Source organism: Mus caroli, chromosome 15 (genome assembly GCF_900094665.2).
Source record: "Mus caroli chromosome 15, CAROLI_EIJ_v1.1, whole genome shotgun sequence".
Taxonomy (NCBI): domain Eukaryota; kingdom Metazoa; phylum Chordata; class Mammalia; order Rodentia; family Muridae; genus Mus; species Mus caroli.
The window spans coordinates 50034904-50053244 of record NC_034584.1 but is presented as its reverse complement, the minus strand read 5'-3'; the positions used below and the strand labels follow the sequence as shown (position 1 = coordinate 50053244).

The 18341-nt window shown below is 41.6% G+C and overlaps 1 protein-coding gene across 2 annotated transcripts in view; it reads left to right on the top strand.

Annotated features, from left to right (window-relative positions):
- Positions 1-1452: 1452 nt before the first annotated feature.
- Positions 1453-18341, top strand: part of Sntb1 (syntrophin beta 1) — a 260074-nt gene continuing 243185 nt past the window's right edge. The window contains exons 1-2 of one of the 2 annotated variants that reach the window (XM_029469797.1): positions 1453-1520; positions 1865-2656. In XM_029469797.1, the coding sequence (XP_029325657.1) occupies positions 2089-2656 (568 nt within the window). In that variant the 5' untranslated portion in view covers positions 1453-1520; positions 1865-2088. Of the gene's footprint in view, positions 1521-1729; positions 2657-18341 lie in introns of those variants that run through there. The other variant, XM_021183546.2, reaches the window with a different exon arrangement.

Here is an 18341-nt window from a genome sequence, read left to right as displayed (position 1 = left end):
CCCTCCCGCCTCTCTCTCTCTCTCATGTGTGTGTATGTGTGTGTGTGTGTCTCTGTCTCTCTGTGTTTCTGTGTGTGACTGTGTCTCTGTCTGTTTCTGTGTGTGTCTCTGTGTCTCTCTCTGTCTCTGTGTGTGTTCGTGTGTGTATGTGTGTCTCTGTCTCTGTGTGTGTCTGTTTCTGTGTATGTGTGTGTCGCTCTGTCTCTCTCCCTCTGTCTCTGTCTCTCTCTGTCTCTTTCTCTGTCTCTCTCTGTGTCTCTCTGTCTCTGTCTCTCTGTCTCTCTGTCTCTGTCTCTCTGTCTCTCTCTCTGTCTCTCTCTGTCTCTCTCTCTCTCTCAGGTTTCTTCCCAACAGTGGTGCCAGCTGTGTTAGTTCCCTGGCTAACCCAGTTCAACAGGAAGGACTAAAGAACTCCCTGGGCTCCTGTGCCTGTTGTGGGCAGATTTACATGAAAAAAAAATGAAGATTTTTTTTTGAAGTATAGAAAGTTAAAACTTATAGGAGCAGGACAGTGGCACACCCTGTGTGAGCTGTAGTGACTTCAGTTTCTCAAGAAAGTCTCAAGTATTTTCATTGAGTTCTGTAATCCCTGCCAGGGACTTCACGGGGATTCCTGTGAGTTTTTAAGTATCCTTGATTAAGTAAGTCTGGAAAGAACTAGAGCTGTTTGCTGCAAATACCCATCACAGTGGGGTGATGACATGCATGTTACAGAAGACCCTCTTCCTACTGGCGTCTTATCAGGAGCTTCACCTTCCAGAATTAACAGATTATGCGTTTTATTTTGTCATCTGGAGAAAGGAGAGAGCGCGCAGCAGGAAGACCAGTAAGTCTTAACACAGTTTAAGTGAACTATGTGGGACCTGCTTAGCAGAACTCTGGGATGTCCAGCCATGGCTTGGGTTACAGTTAAGGTGGCATTTCCTGATTGGCCTAGGAACGGAACCAAGAGTTACAATGCCATCACCTTGGGCCAGAGCAGCTTAAGAGCCAAACAAGCAGTTTTCAGGGAACTTGGAGAACAAACCTATTCTTAGTTTTTAAAGAAGACATTTCCTATATGGAATCTGAGAACGAAGGAGGGAGCCCTGAGAAGCATTCGGGCTGGCACGGGGATGGGGTTGGGGGAAGTATGGAGCAACGCAAAGAGCAGACACTGAGTTAGACACTGTGTTCTGCAGATGAGGCAGACAGTGCCCCGTTGAAATTCAGGGTAGGTACTGAAAGAAAGCCCTCTTGTCTTCAAACTCCCCAAAAGATGCCTTGCATTGACTTAGAGGCTAGGGATACTTGTCTTGATGAGGCTTCATTCTATGTTCTTGTGACAGTTTTCCCCTGACTTCTGGCACAGCCTAGGATCTCTCTCTGCAGTTTCCTTCCCAGAGTCCTGGGGTGGGGGTGGAGGAAGACTGAGTTGAGGCAGCGAAGATCTGGTTTGAGAAAGACTTGGATCTTCAAACACCTGCGGGAGGAGAGAGGGGAGTTGACTCAAGAGGATAGAGTGAGCATACCTACTAAAGGTGAGTGTGGAAACCCGCCGAAAATAGAGGGTTGAGAAGAAAAGGGGGTGGCGGTGGGGTTGGGGTAGTGGTTCGTGACCCGGTAGGTTTGGGGGAGCTGCGGCAAGGTGCGGCTGAGAACTGAGGCACCCGGGTCTGAGCCAGCACGACGTGGGAGTGTGACGCTGCAGTGGCGAACAGGTGAGCGGCTGGGGCTCCGGGTCCCCGCCCTTGCCTCCTCCTACCGATTCTCTACAGCACTTGGCCGCTCCGCAGCTCCTAGGCTCCTCTCGGTTTGGGGTTTTGCAACTGGCAGCTGGCTTTTTTCCCTCCTCCCCTGTCGAGGGCTCTCCGTCTTCTTTTAGGTTGCTCCACCCCGCCCAGGATCAGGCGAGGGGGAACAAGCCCCGCCGCTGCCAACTGGCGCCCGGCGCAGCCGCGAACACCGGGAGTGGAGTCCGGGGTCTGAGCGCGCGCTGCCAGGCATCTGCTTCTTCAGTGCCTCGGTTACCTAAGTCCTCCCATCCTCACCCCTTCTCTACTTTTCCCCCCGTTTGCAATCACATGGCATTTTAAGAATGCTGGAAAGATGGCGGTAGCGGCAGCGGCTGTGGCTGCGCCGGCTGGCGGTGGAGGCGCCCGGGCGCAGCGGAGCGGACTGCTGGAAGTTTTGGTGCGGGATCGCTGGCATAAAGTTCTGGTGAACTTGAGCGAGGACGCCCTGGTGTTGAGCTGCGAGGAGGGCGCTGCGGCGTACAACGGCGTAGGGACTGCCACCAATGGTTCGTTCTGCAGGGGCTCCGGGACCGGGCACCCGGGCACCGGTGTAGCTCAAGCCCCGGACTCTCCCGCCGGGGTCCGCACCGCCTTCACCGACCTCCCGGAGCAGGTGCCTGAATCCATCTCAAACCAGAAGAGGGGCGTGAAGGTGCTGAAGCAGGAGCTGGGCGGGCTGGGCATTAGCATCAAAGGGGGCAAGGAAAACAAGATGCCCATACTCATCAGCAAGATCTTCAAGGGGCTGGCAGCGGATCAGACCCAAGCCCTGTATGTGGGCGATGCCATCCTGTCGGTGAACGGAGCAGACCTGCGGGACGCCACCCACGACGAGGCAGTGCAGGCGTTGAAGCGAGCAGGCAAGGAAGTGCTGCTGGAAGGTAAGGGGTTAACCCTGCGCCGGCCTTATCCCGCAGTTCCACTCACTCTTCTGTGCATCAGCACACTCACACTCACCGGCCACTTGCCCCAAGCCCTAGAACCCCACAGTGCCTGTGTTTTGCAAAAGAAGTGGCAGGACTTTCTTTTTTGACAACTTTTTACTACCTGGGGGCAAACTCATCTTCACTTTGGCCCTGACCCAGGGCGCTGTACTAAAACACTGGAGTGCCTGGGTTTTCCTGGCTTGGATGAGGTGCTTTAGTGCACTGGTGTAGGAAGTTTCATACTTATCGGTACACGTGGTTTCATATTTTTATCTGAGGACAATCCAGATGTAATTTGGAGTCTGGGAAATGGACCGGGAAATGGAGAGTGGACGGAATTTGCCTCTGCCCACATTGCAAAGCAGGGCCACTGACTCTAGGCAGCTCTAGTACTTTTCTACTTTGGCAAAAATTTTCACAGCCTAGGCAATCCAGCTGTGAAGACCTGAGAGGTAAATAAATAAATAATAAAATAATCAAAAAATAAAAAATAAAAGCCAGAGAGAGGTGGCAGTATTTGAATGCTAAAACTCAGCCACCCGTTCCTGCTTCCCTTCCCTCCAGCACCGGAGAGAGTCCAGGACGCTGTGCAGCTTTGCGTAGTGCCAAAGGCTGGGAAAGATGTTGCCGATTTAGGCACAAGTTCACTTCCACTGCAGGGTGTTCAGCCGGTCAGTCCAGATTCCAGGTTCCTCTGGGTGGAGAGCTGGTGAAGTGTTTTCTTTTTTCTGCTCGCTCGTGTCTCCTGGAGAAGTGTGAGATCCAGTCTGCATTTGTAAACAGATTTCCCTGCCCATGAATATGAAGAACTTTCGAAACTCTCTCTGAAAATCTGGTGTCTTCAACTCTATAATCATCCAATGGGTATAGACTAGGAAGTACCAGTTTGGATGTGGCAATATGGGGGTGGGGATGGGGGACTGAGCGTTTCCTTTGCCCCAGCTCTGGTTTTCTGTCTTTGTAACTCTTTGTACACACTTTGGCTGGCACTCACACTGTGTGATAATTTCATCGATTTTTCTCAGCTTCTTCCTAACTACAGATTGAGTTGTTCAGAGATCCTTTATTTGGATAGGGGGCTCTCCGGAGCTTGTATCCCTCAGTGACATGCATGCAGGGTGAGGGAGTAAATGAACTCAGCTACTGAGACACTATTCCAACCTAGACTTTATAACGTGGTGATTGACTTAAGCCCTTAAACTAAAGTGTAATCAGTTCCCTGTTCACCCAACTGTCCTGCTGGTGTGTGACTCGGGAAGCCAATTTGCTTGGCATGTGACAGCAAATGAAAACTACTGGCAATATGTGTCTGCATCCTAACCTGGAACACAAAGGGGCTTTTTTATTTATTTTATTTTGATTTATCTAGAAGATTTGTGATGTCTTCATATTTAATTCACTGCCCATGAATCCAGAACCTAGAAGGCTATTTGGTTTGGCTTGATGATTAACATAAGTAAAGAGGAGAAAAATTCTTAATCAAGAATGTGTTAGTTTGGGTGACAAGGGACAGGTAGGATCTTGTGAGAGTGTAGCTTGGACTATAAACTTCTGGGTACCTGCTCAGTTTGTAATCAATACTGAAAATGCAGATGGAAGGGGTGACAAATAATCATATTTTACTTCAGGCATGCCCTTTACTACATCCCTTCTTCCTGTCTCTGATTATTTCATGAATTTAATGAATAATAACTTGCCAAGGACATTAAGAAACAACCTGGAGTTGAAAATGATCTTAGAAAAAGGAGTGTGTGTGTGTGTGTGTATGTGTATGTATATATATATGTGTATGCGTATGTATATGTATGTATGTATATATATGAGTATATATGTGTATGTGTGTATGTATATGTGTGTATGTATGTGTATATGTATGTGTGTATGTATATGTATGTATGTGTGTATATGTGTGTATGTATATATGTGTGTATGAGACAGAGCATGTATGTATGTATATGTGTGTATGTATATGTATGTGTGTATGTATATATGTGTGTGTATGTATGTGAGTATGTATGTATGTGTATGTGTGTGTNTGTGTGTGTGTATGTGTGTGTGTGTGTGTGTGTGTGTGTGTGTGTGTGTGTGTGTGTGTGTGTGTGTGTGTGTGTGTGTGTGTAAGAAAGGGTCATGTACTTCTTAAAGAGTGACCAGAAAATGAGTTCTGTAAAAAGCTCTCTAGAGACATCCTAAAGAACACTGCATCATGCTTTGCAGTTAGGACATCTGGAGGAGACCTGGGCATCCCTAGCTCAACTTTTCAATTATTGTCTGCTAGTTAGTGATGCTATGAAGGAAGGTATGACTTCAAACAGTATCCCGTCTTCTCACCACATCTTCTCACCTTTACACCCTCACCTAGCTAGAGATGTTGCCTAATGATTTGCACATTCTAGGCAAATATTCTACCACCGAAATTCATTCTCAGGCACCAAACTCAGTGTCTCTTATTTGAAACCAAGTGTTTATTGTCCTCTGTGGTCCTCGCTGATGTGGGAGTGGTCACATACCATCAGCTCAAACATCATAACCCTCCCTCTTGTCATTTAGCATAAAGCAAAGATTCCCCGTGAGGAGACTTGTTAGAGCCACCTCCACAGCGTTTTACATTCTCATAACCTAGCACAATCTCAGTGTCTTCTGCAAAGTACAAATAAGGAAAATGTTACCTCTTTACATCATAGGGGGTGACCTTGTACAACTGCGCACTAAGAATATAAGAATGCTGGTACTCAGCTTCAATAAAATTGACAAGAAATGCCCTGCTTAAAGTGGGCAATCTGCTCCTCTTATTGAAGTTGTTAGTTCTTAATTAGAATTCCTTGGAAAAGGAATTATTTTGACTCTCAATTTCTGATATCACCATCTATCTGCCCATCTATATCTATCATCCATAATCTACCATCTATAATCTATCTAGTTATCTACCTATCTATCTACTATCTATCTGTCTATCCATCTATCTGCATCAAAATACCAACGCTGGAAGACAAGCCCTTCAGAAGCCCTGGGAGTTAACCATATCCTGGAGAGAGAGACTTAGCTAACATTTCTTGAGCATTCTGCTTGTGCCAGGCTCTGTTTTCATCTGCTTGGCAACTCCATGAGGCCAATACTGTTGTTGTTGTTCTCTTTCCTATTGAGGAAACAAAAGCATTATGTTATCTACCTAGAGCCACAATAACATAGCTAGAAGGTATGAAGTCTATCTGATGTCCCAGCTCAACTATCCTCCATGTAAGGCCTAGCCCAAGCTTCACCAGGCTTCCATGTTGTTGAACCAGCTGAAGTTGCTGGGCTCCTGATACCTTCCCCCACTTCTTAAATATGGTAAAGTGTCTGAGGCAGCCCTAAGCAGGAAACAGGTTGTGTGGTTTACTCAGATGGGAGGGACATGAAGAAGGACAGGGCTTTATAAATCAAATGTAATAAACATCTGACTATCAAAACAAAGCTACTACAGAGAGAGCAGAACTCCTCAGGACAGCATTGAACACATGGCCAATCAGGAGTGCAAGTTCCCATTCTAATTTAAATTGCAAATCAGCCACAGCAAGTAAGCTAATGTGTTAATTTGTTAACCAAGTACTCATTAAAATTAAGATCAGAAAATTTTGTATTCTCATTTTAAAGAGAGAAAGCAGATATCTCATAGGAAGCCATGTAAATATGGAACCCTATAATTCTAAAATATATCACTCACACAGTGTGACCAAAACCCTGTGTTGTTGGATAGGACATGACTCTGTGTGTGTGTGTGTGTGTGTGTGTGTGTGTGTGTGTGTGTGTGTGAAAGCAAGAGAGAGTTCAACATCAACTCTCTTCCTCAATGACTCTCCCCCATAGTTTTCAAGACCAAGTCTCAATCTCTCTGAACCTTGGACTCACTAATCTGTTTGACTGGCCAGCCAGGAAGTCCCAGCCAGCTGGAACCCTCATGGCTCTGCTTTCCCAGCAGTGGGATGGCAGAAGTGTTCTGCCCATCCCCAGCTGTTTATATGGGCACTGGGAAACTGAACTCAGGGCCTCATCCTTACAGGCAAGCAGTTTGCCAACTGAAGTATCTCCTCAGCCTTTCTCTTCAATGAATTAGTAAAATAGTAATGAAATGTATCAGCATGTTTGTAGCAGATACAATAACAAAATTAATTCACCCATAATTTTACCAAGATAGAGGGGCTAAGTTTTCTGAAAGACTGGTATTAAAGTGTGGAGGGGTGGATGGAAATACCTCTTGTTGAAGAGGTCCCTGTGGAACGGGACTGAGACTCTAAGAAGAAAGAGGAGGATAGTTATGCACAAGAATTGTGTGCAGAGGCTCCTCTGGCAGCTCTGCTTTCAAGTGCACTGAATACAGAGGGCCTTTGGGAAATCACTCTGTAATCTCCACTACCTCTCTGTAATCCCCCCTCTCTCTCTGTAATCCCGCCTCTCTCTCTGTAATCCCGCCTCTCTCTCTCTGTAATCCTGCCTCTCTCTCTGTAATCCCGCCTCTCTCTCTGTAATCCCGCCTCTCTGTAATCCCGCCTCTCTCTCTGTAATCCCGCCTCTCTCTCTGTAATCCCGCCTCTCTCTCTGTAATCCCTCCTCTCTGTAATCCCGCCTCTCTGTAATCCCGCCTCTCTGTAATCCCTCCTCTCTGTAATCCCGCCTCTCTGTAATCCCGCCTCTCTGTAATCCCGCCTCTCTGTAATCCTGCCTCTCAGTAACACCTCCCCCCTCTTAATCCCTCCTCTGGTGATAAGGACAAACTTGGTGGGACAGGAAGACTGGGTTAAAGTAGGTGGTGACTCTTATGGGAAAGTTGGAAAAGAATCCAAAACTTTAGGAGTTTTGCTTTGTTAAGTGTAGTGGTTTGGTGGAGAATGCCCCCCATGTTCATATAGTTGGTGAAAATGTTTTACAGAAAGATTGGTAGGTGTGGCATTGTTACAGGAACCGTGTCACTGGAGGCAGAATTTGAGATTTCAAAAGTCTGCTTCATTCCTAGTTAATTCTCTCTCTGTGTCGTGCCTGTGGATTAGATGTGAGTTCTTAGCTTCTGCTCCAATTCTATGCCTACCTGCCTATTCCCGTATTCCCCCAGCATGGTGTTCATGGGCTCCTCCTCTGAAACTGTAAGCAAGACCTCAAATAGAATGTATTATTTTATAAGTGCTTCAGTCCTTATGAAGGACTTCACAGCATTAGAAAAGTAACTAAGATGTTAAGATTGTACAGCCTTATAACTTAGCTCATTATCTTGAACACTTAATGAGTATACTATAGTTCTTTGGATATCATTGGTTTTTGGTTTGTTTTGGGTTTTTGTTGTTGTTGTTGTTGTTGTTGTTATTGGGGGAGGTTGGTTTGATTATTTTTTCCTTTGAATTCACAACTGAAGATGGAGAGGCATGTAAGGTATCATTTAGGACTCAGAAAATTCTTCTACTTGAATGACTACCCAGGGTATCTGTGATCCTTGGTTCCCATAACTAAATGCCAGCCATGTGGCACTAGACTTGATTACTAAAATGTCTCTGTGCATTTCTGACTGCAACTAGAAAGGGTCTGTGGGACATCTTCTTCCTGGAGAATCAGCTCTTTAAGAGTGCTCACACTATCCTATCACTTAACAGTGCTTAACCTTTCTGAAATTTCTTGACCCATGCAGCAGTGGGCAACCTATACATGACAAGGTGCCAGGCACCCTTCTTAGCACTTTATGTGGATTAACACAGATCCTCACAATAAACTGATACTATTAATAACCCTGTTTTACAGTTATGTGTCTTGCAGAGGAGGCACAATGACTTAGTGCTGAATCGCATTTGAACAAGGCTTTGCAGCTTTTGATCTCATAAACAGCCTTAGGAGATAAGCAGATTAGGTATGATTCAGCCCCAAGTCATTGATTAGGAGAGTGAAGTTGCAAGAGGTGCAAAGACGGTTTTAATTAGGTCTTCCGATTTCTTACCTGCTATCTTGTTGCTAATAAGTTACAAGAGGACCTGATGAATTAAGAACACAGATTTATAATATCATTAGGTTTTAAAGAGCAATTTTTCTTTTCACATGTATCTGTGTGCCACTATTCATGGACAGAGGTCAGAAGACATCTTGCAGGATGTCTGTTCTCATCTTCATGTTATCCGCCTTGGCTTTAGATAGCTCTATCTGCTTGTTCATCTTGCCAAGCCCAAACTTATAACCTTACAACTTTAATAAAAGATGTACTTCTTTTTTATTTTATGAGTACATGTGTTTAGCCTGCATGTATGGGTGATTAGCCTGTATGTATTATGTATGTATATTCCATGTACTTGCTTGATGTGTAGAGAGTCTATAGGATGTTGGATGTCCCAGAACTCATGTTAGAGACTTTTGTGAGCTATGTATTATAGGAACTGAACCAGTTCTCTATAATAAGAGTGCACACTCTTAACTCTTTTGAGCCATTTCTTCCGTCCCAAATTTTACCATCTTTTTTTAAAACCAGAAGTCTATGGTGTATCTACTGGAGCTAAAACTAGGTATATCTGTGTGCTTTGCATTCAGAAGGTCTCAGAGAGAATCTGTCTCTTTGTCTTTCTGGAAACCACCCATATGCATGGCCTCTGGACCTCCCTGTTTCTCAGTGACTCTCATAGCAGTTCTTCCCACAAGGCCCATGACATTTCTGCCTTCATCCACTTCAAACATACTTCTGACTGTCTGGTTATGCCAAGGTGATTCCTGAAGACCTCCCTGTTTTCAGGTCAACTGTTGGCAACCTTAATTCCTCCTTTGATCCTCTTTGCCACATCTGGTAACTTGTTCACAGGCTCTGCAGATGAGGATGGGAGCATCTTTGAAGAAGGGCATTGTTCTTCTGATCAGATTAATTTTCTGAGGTTGCACTGTGGGAGAATATCCAGATAGCCTTTTGAGAATGTCTTTTCACTTTTGGAAATAATCCCTTTCTCCATCACTGCAACAGAAATTTGCATTCATTTGCATATTTATCCCCTAACAACTAGTTTACTAGAAACAGATAGAGTCAATGCAGATTCTTACAGGGAGAACAACTGCTTGTCTTCAAGCCACCATGAGATACTGTAGTAGCTCATGACAAAACCACCTAAGACTATCCTTAGAGAGGGCTGCACAAGGCAAATGTTTGAAGAGCCTGCCCTACACACACACACACACACACACACACACACACACACACACACACACACACAAAGAGAGAATACAAGTTCAGAGTATGATCTTTAGACTATAGAGATGACCAAGAGTCAGGAAATTGTAGAAATTTGGATAAACTTCTTTAAGCAGGAGGTTATAAAGGCTTTAAATGACTAAACTAGCTTCCATGTTCCACCCATAAGTACTGAAGCTCTGCTTTTCCATCTTAAATATACCTATGAGAGTTCTTCCAAGCAAGGCCTAGGTTAGTAAAGTGGCTTGGCTCACACCATGAATTTATAATGGGGTCAACCTTCAATGGATAGTTGAACTGACATTAAAAATCCCCTCTATAGGCTAGAAAGATAGCTCAGTGATAAAGAGCACTGATTGTTCTTCCAAAGGTCCTGAGTTCAATTCCCAGCCACTTGGTGGCTCATGACCATCTGTAATGGGATCTGATGCCCTCTTCTGCTGTGTCTGAAGACAGCTATAGAGTGTTCATATAAATAAAATAATTTTTTTAAAAAAAAAATCCCACTCTAGTTCCTTAGGAAGAACCAGAAATTGTGAAGAATGTTGACTTGCCTTGTAAGTGGTGGAGTTTCTAAGTTGATTATATGAACAGTTGTTCATCTCAACCTGGTGCACAAGAAATTATGCTCTGGCAGAAGAAAGCTAAGGCGATGTCAGCCATGATCTCTGATTACAGGGACCTAAAGTAATCAAGCTGTTGGTAGTTGGATGTCACATGGCTGGGATTAGTTATAACAACTTGCCAGAATTTCAATCAAAAGCAGGGTGACAGAAGAATAGTGCCTATCACACTTTGGGCTATTAAAACGTGTTAAATAAGAATAACAGGAGGGTAGATGGGTAGAAAGGAAAGGGAACAGGAAAAAGGGAAGGAGAAAGAGGAGAGAGACAGAGCAAGGAGAGAGGGGGAAGGAGGGAGGGAACTTGGGGTAGTAGTTAACCCTTTGCCCACCACTCACACTGCTATGTTACAGCAAATAACACTCTACCTAGTTCCAAACACAATGAAGGAGTGTCTTTATGGGCCAGAGAGCTCTTACTCAACACAGACCAATCTCAACAGACAGCTGAAGACCATAGAGGCAGATATGGTCTTAAATGTAATAGGCAAATACAATTAATCTTTTAATGTCCTATTTATAACCACTTTTCTCTCCCTACCCTCTGTGCGGGTCTCATGAGTCAGAATATGTAAGAAGACTTTTGACCTGGGAAGATGAGATGTCCACTCGGGTATTTTCACTGCTTCTTTTTTAAGCTCCCGTGTCAGCCTTAGGATTCAGACCATATTCCTTTATGAAGCTGACGGGAGCAGCTCTTCCATCCCTTGCTTCTGCAGCAGTGGGTGATGTTCTTCATGTTCAGCTATGTGTTTTAGCAGTCACCCCATGGAGTTTGTATTAAAAATAGCTCACCGCACCACAGCTTTGTGTTTGTGAAAGGCATCTTGCCGGAGCTTCCAGTGGTCTGCTTAGTGAAGGAAAATTATTCTCCAACAGCTACTGGCCTACTAAGCATTCTATTTTAAATGATGCATTTCAGAGCAGTTAATGTTAAAGAAAAGCCAGAAGTTCCCTTGCATTTATACCCAGCGTTTTATATACCAAACCTCATTACCCACTTCACTGGCCCTGATCTATAATAGTACTTGCCTTTAGCTCTGGCCTGCAGAGTGAGAGCTAAGCGGAAATATATATTACTCACAGTGAAATCAAAGTCCTAACAGACCCATGTAAATGAGCCTCACTCTCAAATGGGCTAGACACAAGAAAGGAAAGTCCCAGATTCAGAGTGCCTGTCATGGAAAATTAAAAGACGACCTATGCTTAAGCTCAGTATAAAAAATAAAATAAAAAACAACAACAACAACAAAACCCCTACTGCTCATCCTGTGACTTAAACGGTCACTCTTAGCATTCTGAGAAGTGTGGGAAGATTTGTCTAAAACTTGACTGGTGGCTGAGTGTTTCTGTGCTTAAAGGCAGTTTGTTTGTGTCAGTGTTCTGTGGGCTCTTTCTCTCTCTCACTTATTTCTCTCTGCAGTGGGTAGCTTGGAGGGTGGGTCTTGGGTTTACTCTGTCTAGGTTTTTAAATTCGTATCCTAACTGCTTTTTAGCATTCTGAGCCCAGTCAAGTTACTTAACAATGCATCTCAATTTTTTTTTCTCCATCAGTAGTAATATTTGCTCTTTGGTTTTTCACGCAGAGTAAAGTGCATCTATATGAAAAGCAGTTAGCCCATTGCCTGGAGCTTCAGAAAGAGCAAATGACTGCTAATTGAAGTCACATGGCATCCTTATCTATGTAGTATTTTCAGATAGAATTCAACAATCTAAGTTAAATAGTTTCATTATGTGCCAGATAAATTCTGTTGCAAGTATAAAGAACAAGTGGCCAGTGTGAATAGATGCCTAGCAAGAGTTTATACTTTAAAGGTACCCAAGAGGTGATCTCACATAAATTCCCATGCTTGATACCTTTTAGTAATTTCACATTTTCCATCAACCAGTGTACTGTACAGGCTGTTGTGGTTTGGGGTGGGCAACTGTGGGATCTGCATTAGAACTCTGACTTACAGCACTATGCAGGAACACATAGAGAGAAGAGTTTTGTAAAGAGAATGCCAGCAACACAGCAAAAGTCAGAATTTTATGGCTCAGAGGCTAAAAGCACTGGCTGCTTATTCTTCCAGAGAGTCCTGAGTTCAATTCCCAGCAACCACATGGTGACTCACAACCATCTGTAATGGGATACAATGCCCTCTTCTGGTGTCTGAAGACAGTGACAGTGTATGCATGTGAGTGAAATAAATCAAAAAAAAAAAAAAACAAAAACAAAAAAAACCAAAAAAACCAGAATATTTTATTTTATTACTGAAGAGAAACTAAAAGTTTATTTTGCTGAAACTTAAAATTTATGTAACTGTTTTATGCAAATTTTATATAAGTGTACTTATATCACTGCTATATATTTTTGTTTTTCATTCTCTTAGCTATTGGATCCAAGAGGCTACCCAATAGTGATGAATCATGTTTGTGTTTCTGTAAGAAAGAAAGGATGATCTAAAATGAGTTATGTAGGGTAGATGTCTGCTGGAAATCCTCACACCAAGGGTCTTTCCTTTCTTTCCTTGGTAAGAAGTGAAAGAATCCCATACCATAGAGAGCGATGGCAATGAAATTGGCTAATCTCAAATTTGGTACTTATAAAAGACTGTTGCCTTTGAGGTTCTGAGCACCAAACCAGATCAAATACATATTTAGATTTGATTTTACAATGTCAATGTTGTTACCTGCTTGAAAAATATTCATGCAGATGATGTAAAGGTTGGGTGGTCCTAGATGAGTGACCAAAGTAGTGTAAATAGTCTCTAGAAGAACCAGGTTGCCACACAAACACCTGGTGACTTGAAGACACAAGAGACGGATGCCAAGGTATCTTCTCAAGGTCAGCAACACTATGAGAAAGAGCCATTGGAAGTTATTGAATCTGATCCGTAATAAATATAAAGCAGCATCAAAATAATGAAATTTTAGTCATAGAGGTAATTTTGCTGAGTTGGAGATAATGTGTGCTGTTCTAAATTAATTTTACATTTTATTTAGCATTCAAACTAACATCTCATTGTGTCATTTTCATATATATTTATTGCTGTGATTTTGCTCATATTTCACAATTCTTTCCCTTCCATCTCCCCTCCTGCCTGTTTCTACCCTCCTCCTAAATGGACCCATTCTGTTTTTATTCTATATGTATGTACAGATGTATGTATGTGTAGCAGTATGTATGTATAACTGTATGTATGCATACATGAATTCATTCATGCATACATGGTCAACAGATTCTGCATAGGAGAGGTGTTGTATGACAATTATCTTCCTGAGTCTCAATATTTTGCTTAATGAGATAAACTCCAGTTACATGCAGATGACATTTCATTAATCTTCAGACTAGTACAACTCCAGTGTGTGTGTGTATGTGTGTGTGTGTGTGTGTGTGTGTGTGTGTGTGTACACTATATTTTCTTCTAGGCTGATTTTTTTAAATGGGCTCTTCATGGTAGAATTATTGAAATTGTATATACTGTTTTTCGAAAACAGAACATTTTATAAAGGAAATTATTATTATTAGTAGTAGTAGTAGTATTACATATGTCTCCTATAAAATAATAATTTTAAATGGCAAGATAGTTGGTCTCACAATACAACTTACATAATGGCCAAACAAGTGATTAAGGACATCAGAAGCTGAAAGGAACCTATCAGAGAAGAGGAAATAGTAAGCTGCAAAGCCAATGAAGAGAAGGTAGTGGTGATTATTTGGCTATTTGCTGCCTTGTGTTCTAAACACTGCCATCTGAAACATTCTTTCATCTGCAAAGAAAATCCAGGTTAATGAGTTTTCTCTTTCCTTGGCAATATTCTTAGGCTTCCTTTCTGTTCTCTGCTTCGTTTTTAGAAAAAAATTTTAGTTAAAATAATTCCTGCTTATAGCATCCCTTTACCTCCTCTTCCCCACAGACCTTCTTGACTAAAATGTTAGTATCTATCCCAGGTTTTCAGATTGTTAAAATGTAGCAGTAGTGGAGGTGATTTAGTGCAAGCATATCTGCTTCAAAATCCCCAGTAATGGATCTGATTGCTGTTTCTTGATGGAGCCGTCTTAGGCACTAAGGACCAAACTGATCAGTGTTTAGAAAATTGTGATCATGCCAATAGTGGTCCGCTTTCTCCCTGGAGCCCCAACTCTCTGACTTGTCTCTTCTGGGCTTGGTGCAAGAGCATCCAGGATTCTCAGGTTGCCCTTATCTTTCCCTCCTGTCTGCCCCTGGACACCCTGACCCACACTTTCCCCTGAACAATTTTGACTTTACAGTTTCTATGTATGAAACTATCTATCATTGATCCTTTTAAGCTTTACGTAGTTTTTACTTTGCCTTGGAGATTTTGCTCATCAATTTTCCAAGTCGTCTATGGCTGTTAGACAGCCAAAGCCATTCATGGGCATGTGCTCTAAGGTACACCTTCTTAAGTAGTGTGTCACAACTGTCTCAATCATGTTATTGAATGCGGGGGTTGTGAAGATCTGAATGTACAATAGTCCCAAATTAATTGCACCCAATATGTCAAGAAATGAGGTGTTTCTCTGGTGCTTGCCATCTTGCATCATGGAACTTCACTGGCCCCTTGGTTCTCACGCCTACAACATGAACACTTTGCAGTGAACATGCCATAGAACTTTGCAAACCTGGCTAACGCTGGATAAAAAGCTTCATCTCAGATTGGAGACTATTCTATCCTATGACTCAGAGAGTTATCATTGTACACAGTTTTCTGCTCTTACAGAAGTTTCATGGTAGCCTTACAGGAAGTAAAATACTTGAGAATTTTCCTACCACCATTGCTCAGCGTGACTGTTTCAAATTAGTGCATCTTTGCATCATGTTGTGTTAAATTGTTCAATTTCAAAAATTGAGTTGCTGACCTCAGTTTTGTAGCAATTCTTAAATGAATTTTGACTTGAGATTAGGAGAGAATTTTAACAGTTCCTGAAATGACTCTAAAAATACTCCTGCCATTTTGTACTATGTATTCATGCAAATTAGCATCCTTGGCATTGGTGATTATAAATATCCATCAATATGTGAAAAATGTTGAAGATGTTTTATGTCCTGCAGTATCAAATATTCAGGAAATATTTAATTCTTTATGTGAACAATCCATCTCAATAGGGGGCAAGCTTGCTTTCACCTTCAATAAGTGGTGAAATTGAAGTATACCAATAATTATTTTATTTTTAAGATTTAATCTTATTTTTATTTGTATGCATATGTTCACAATATGAACTCCCTGCCTGCAGAGGCCAGAAGAGAGCATCAGATCCCCTGGAATTGGAGTTAGAGTTAGAGGTGGTTACATAGTGCCCAATATAGATTCTGAGAACTAAACTCGGGTCGTCTGGAAGAGCAGCAATCACTCTTATCTGCCACATCTATTTTGTTTAATAATACAGTCTATATATTTTATTATCAGTAAATATTTAAGTCCTATACTTACTTTATATATATATACTTACTATATATATATATATATATATATATATATATATATATATATATATATATATATATATATATATATATATATATATATACAGAGCTGTATAGTCAATTCACAATAGTGTCATGAAATATTTTAAAATTCTGAGGAAATATCTTTCTAGATACTGTTCAAACTCCAAATTTGACTTTCCAACATTAGTCTGTCACATTCCTTCTGTGGTGTGAGATCTGGACAGAGCTAGGTTTATCTGCAGCATCAGTGAGTAAAGGATACAGGCATGGTGTGAAAGGCATAGAAACCAGTGTTGGGCATGAGGATGCCAGTGCCCAACAGAATGACAAGGCTTGAAAAGGTGGGCACCACTCAGAGTGTACTAATATTTTAGGACACAAATGCTTATTCTTTAGGGCTTGAATCTCAAATAATAAACAAAATTGGCAATATGTTAGGGGAAGTTCAGAGAGAGTTAAATATTTGAAATAAAACCAAAGAACCCAAGTGTAAGGACACTGTTTACAGAAACATCATGACTGCCAACCTATGTCTCCAATCTAGAGCTTGCTCCTGTGTGACTCCTTGGCATTTCTCCTTCTCCATTTCTTTGCTGTCTATGTGTGGAAAGCCTATGTAGTTGAATGCTGGGCCTTCTGTATTGACTCACTAAAAAACATGATTTTTGTCATCATCTTCATGAGTTTTTTTATTCCTCAGTCCCCCTGCTTTTCTTTCTATCTGTGCCCTGACACACTAGAGCATTGCTATGCCCTTATCTGTAACTCTTACATTGACTTTTTCCATCTGAAATTTCAAAACAATTTTCTTGTTCTCTGATTGCCCCCTTTCTATATAGCATCTCGTGTTATTTTGTAGGTGAAATAGCTTTGCTTGTCTCTCAGAGAATTTTAACAATATTTTCAAATACCTTTTTGTTTGAGCTAATAGTCCCTCAGTGCTCTTGGAATTCTTTTCTATGGCCTCAATTTTGAGTGTGCAGTGGCACCTAACTTTCATATGTGTTTCATTTTTGTGAACTGCAAGAGTCAGAATCTGAGATCAAATTAAACCCAAGAACTTTATATATATATATATATATATATATATATATGTATATATATATGTGTATGTATATACACACATATATATACATGTATATATAACATTATATATGTATATATACACATATAAAACATTATATATAATGCATATTGTATATTATATTATTATATTACATAGCTATATTATATAACATATACAATATATTTTTAAGGACTCGGGTCCTATTCTATTCCTAGTATTTCCTATGATTATATACTTATAGATATAATATAAATATATATGTCTATATATAAAATAAAAAATATAAATATATAATCATAATAAATATAAAATAAAATTATGCATGTAAATATATATAATTACACACATACACACACACATATATGATGCTAGGAATAGAGTAGGATCTGAGTCCTTAAAGGGAATAAACAAATGATATCCACACTGAGCCACTTAGGCCCCTGGAACTCAACATAGTCTGACTGATGTCTTAGGAATCTGGGTTAAACTCACCATTCATCTTCTCGGTAAGGCATATGCTGCTGAAACATTATTCTAGCTAGCATCACTGTGAGGTTCGTGTGTATTCTCAATAAAGGCAGTCTCCGGGGTACAGCACTGCAGGCATTCCCAGCCAGATGACATATTCTGAATGCAGAGGAGGCAGCGCACTAACTTGGGGCTTCATCACAATCTTTTCCTAATCTAATAAAAATGTATCCACGGAAACTGTCACTAGTGCTTAGGTTGCGTTGGTAGTTGATCGTACAGCTCCTGTGTGCTGACGATATGGGAGCAGGGGGAGTTGGGCTAAAAGGCGATACTATGTCCATCAAGATTTCTCAATATGTCTTAAAGATTGCTTGATGGCCACATGGTCAAATAAATTTAAAGACTAGTATAAGTGGCCCAAAATATTGCCTTGCAGGACTTCCCAGTTATAGTAGAACTTGGTCTCAGTTTCAGTACTAGTGATGTTTTGGGTGGATAGGTTTTGATTCGGAGGTGTCATCTGTACTCGAGGTGTCGTCTATGTATTATTGGATGTTTAGTACAAAGCCTGGCTTGTAGCTACAAATGCCATCCTTTTCTACTAGGCCTAACAAACCAAAGTGTCTCCAAGTGCTGCCATATATCTTCTTAAGGCACTAAAATTGACCTCTTGCACTGGTTCCAAATTCTGGTCAACACTTGCAAAGTTCCTGGGAAGCTTTAAAATCCTTCTTGACTAGGTCTTTCCCAAAGGGATCTAAATTGTTGTTTGTCTGGGGCTCATTCCAGGTACCAGGAAGTTTGAAAGCTTCCCACATGACTTTGTGTGTGTGTGTGTGTGTGTG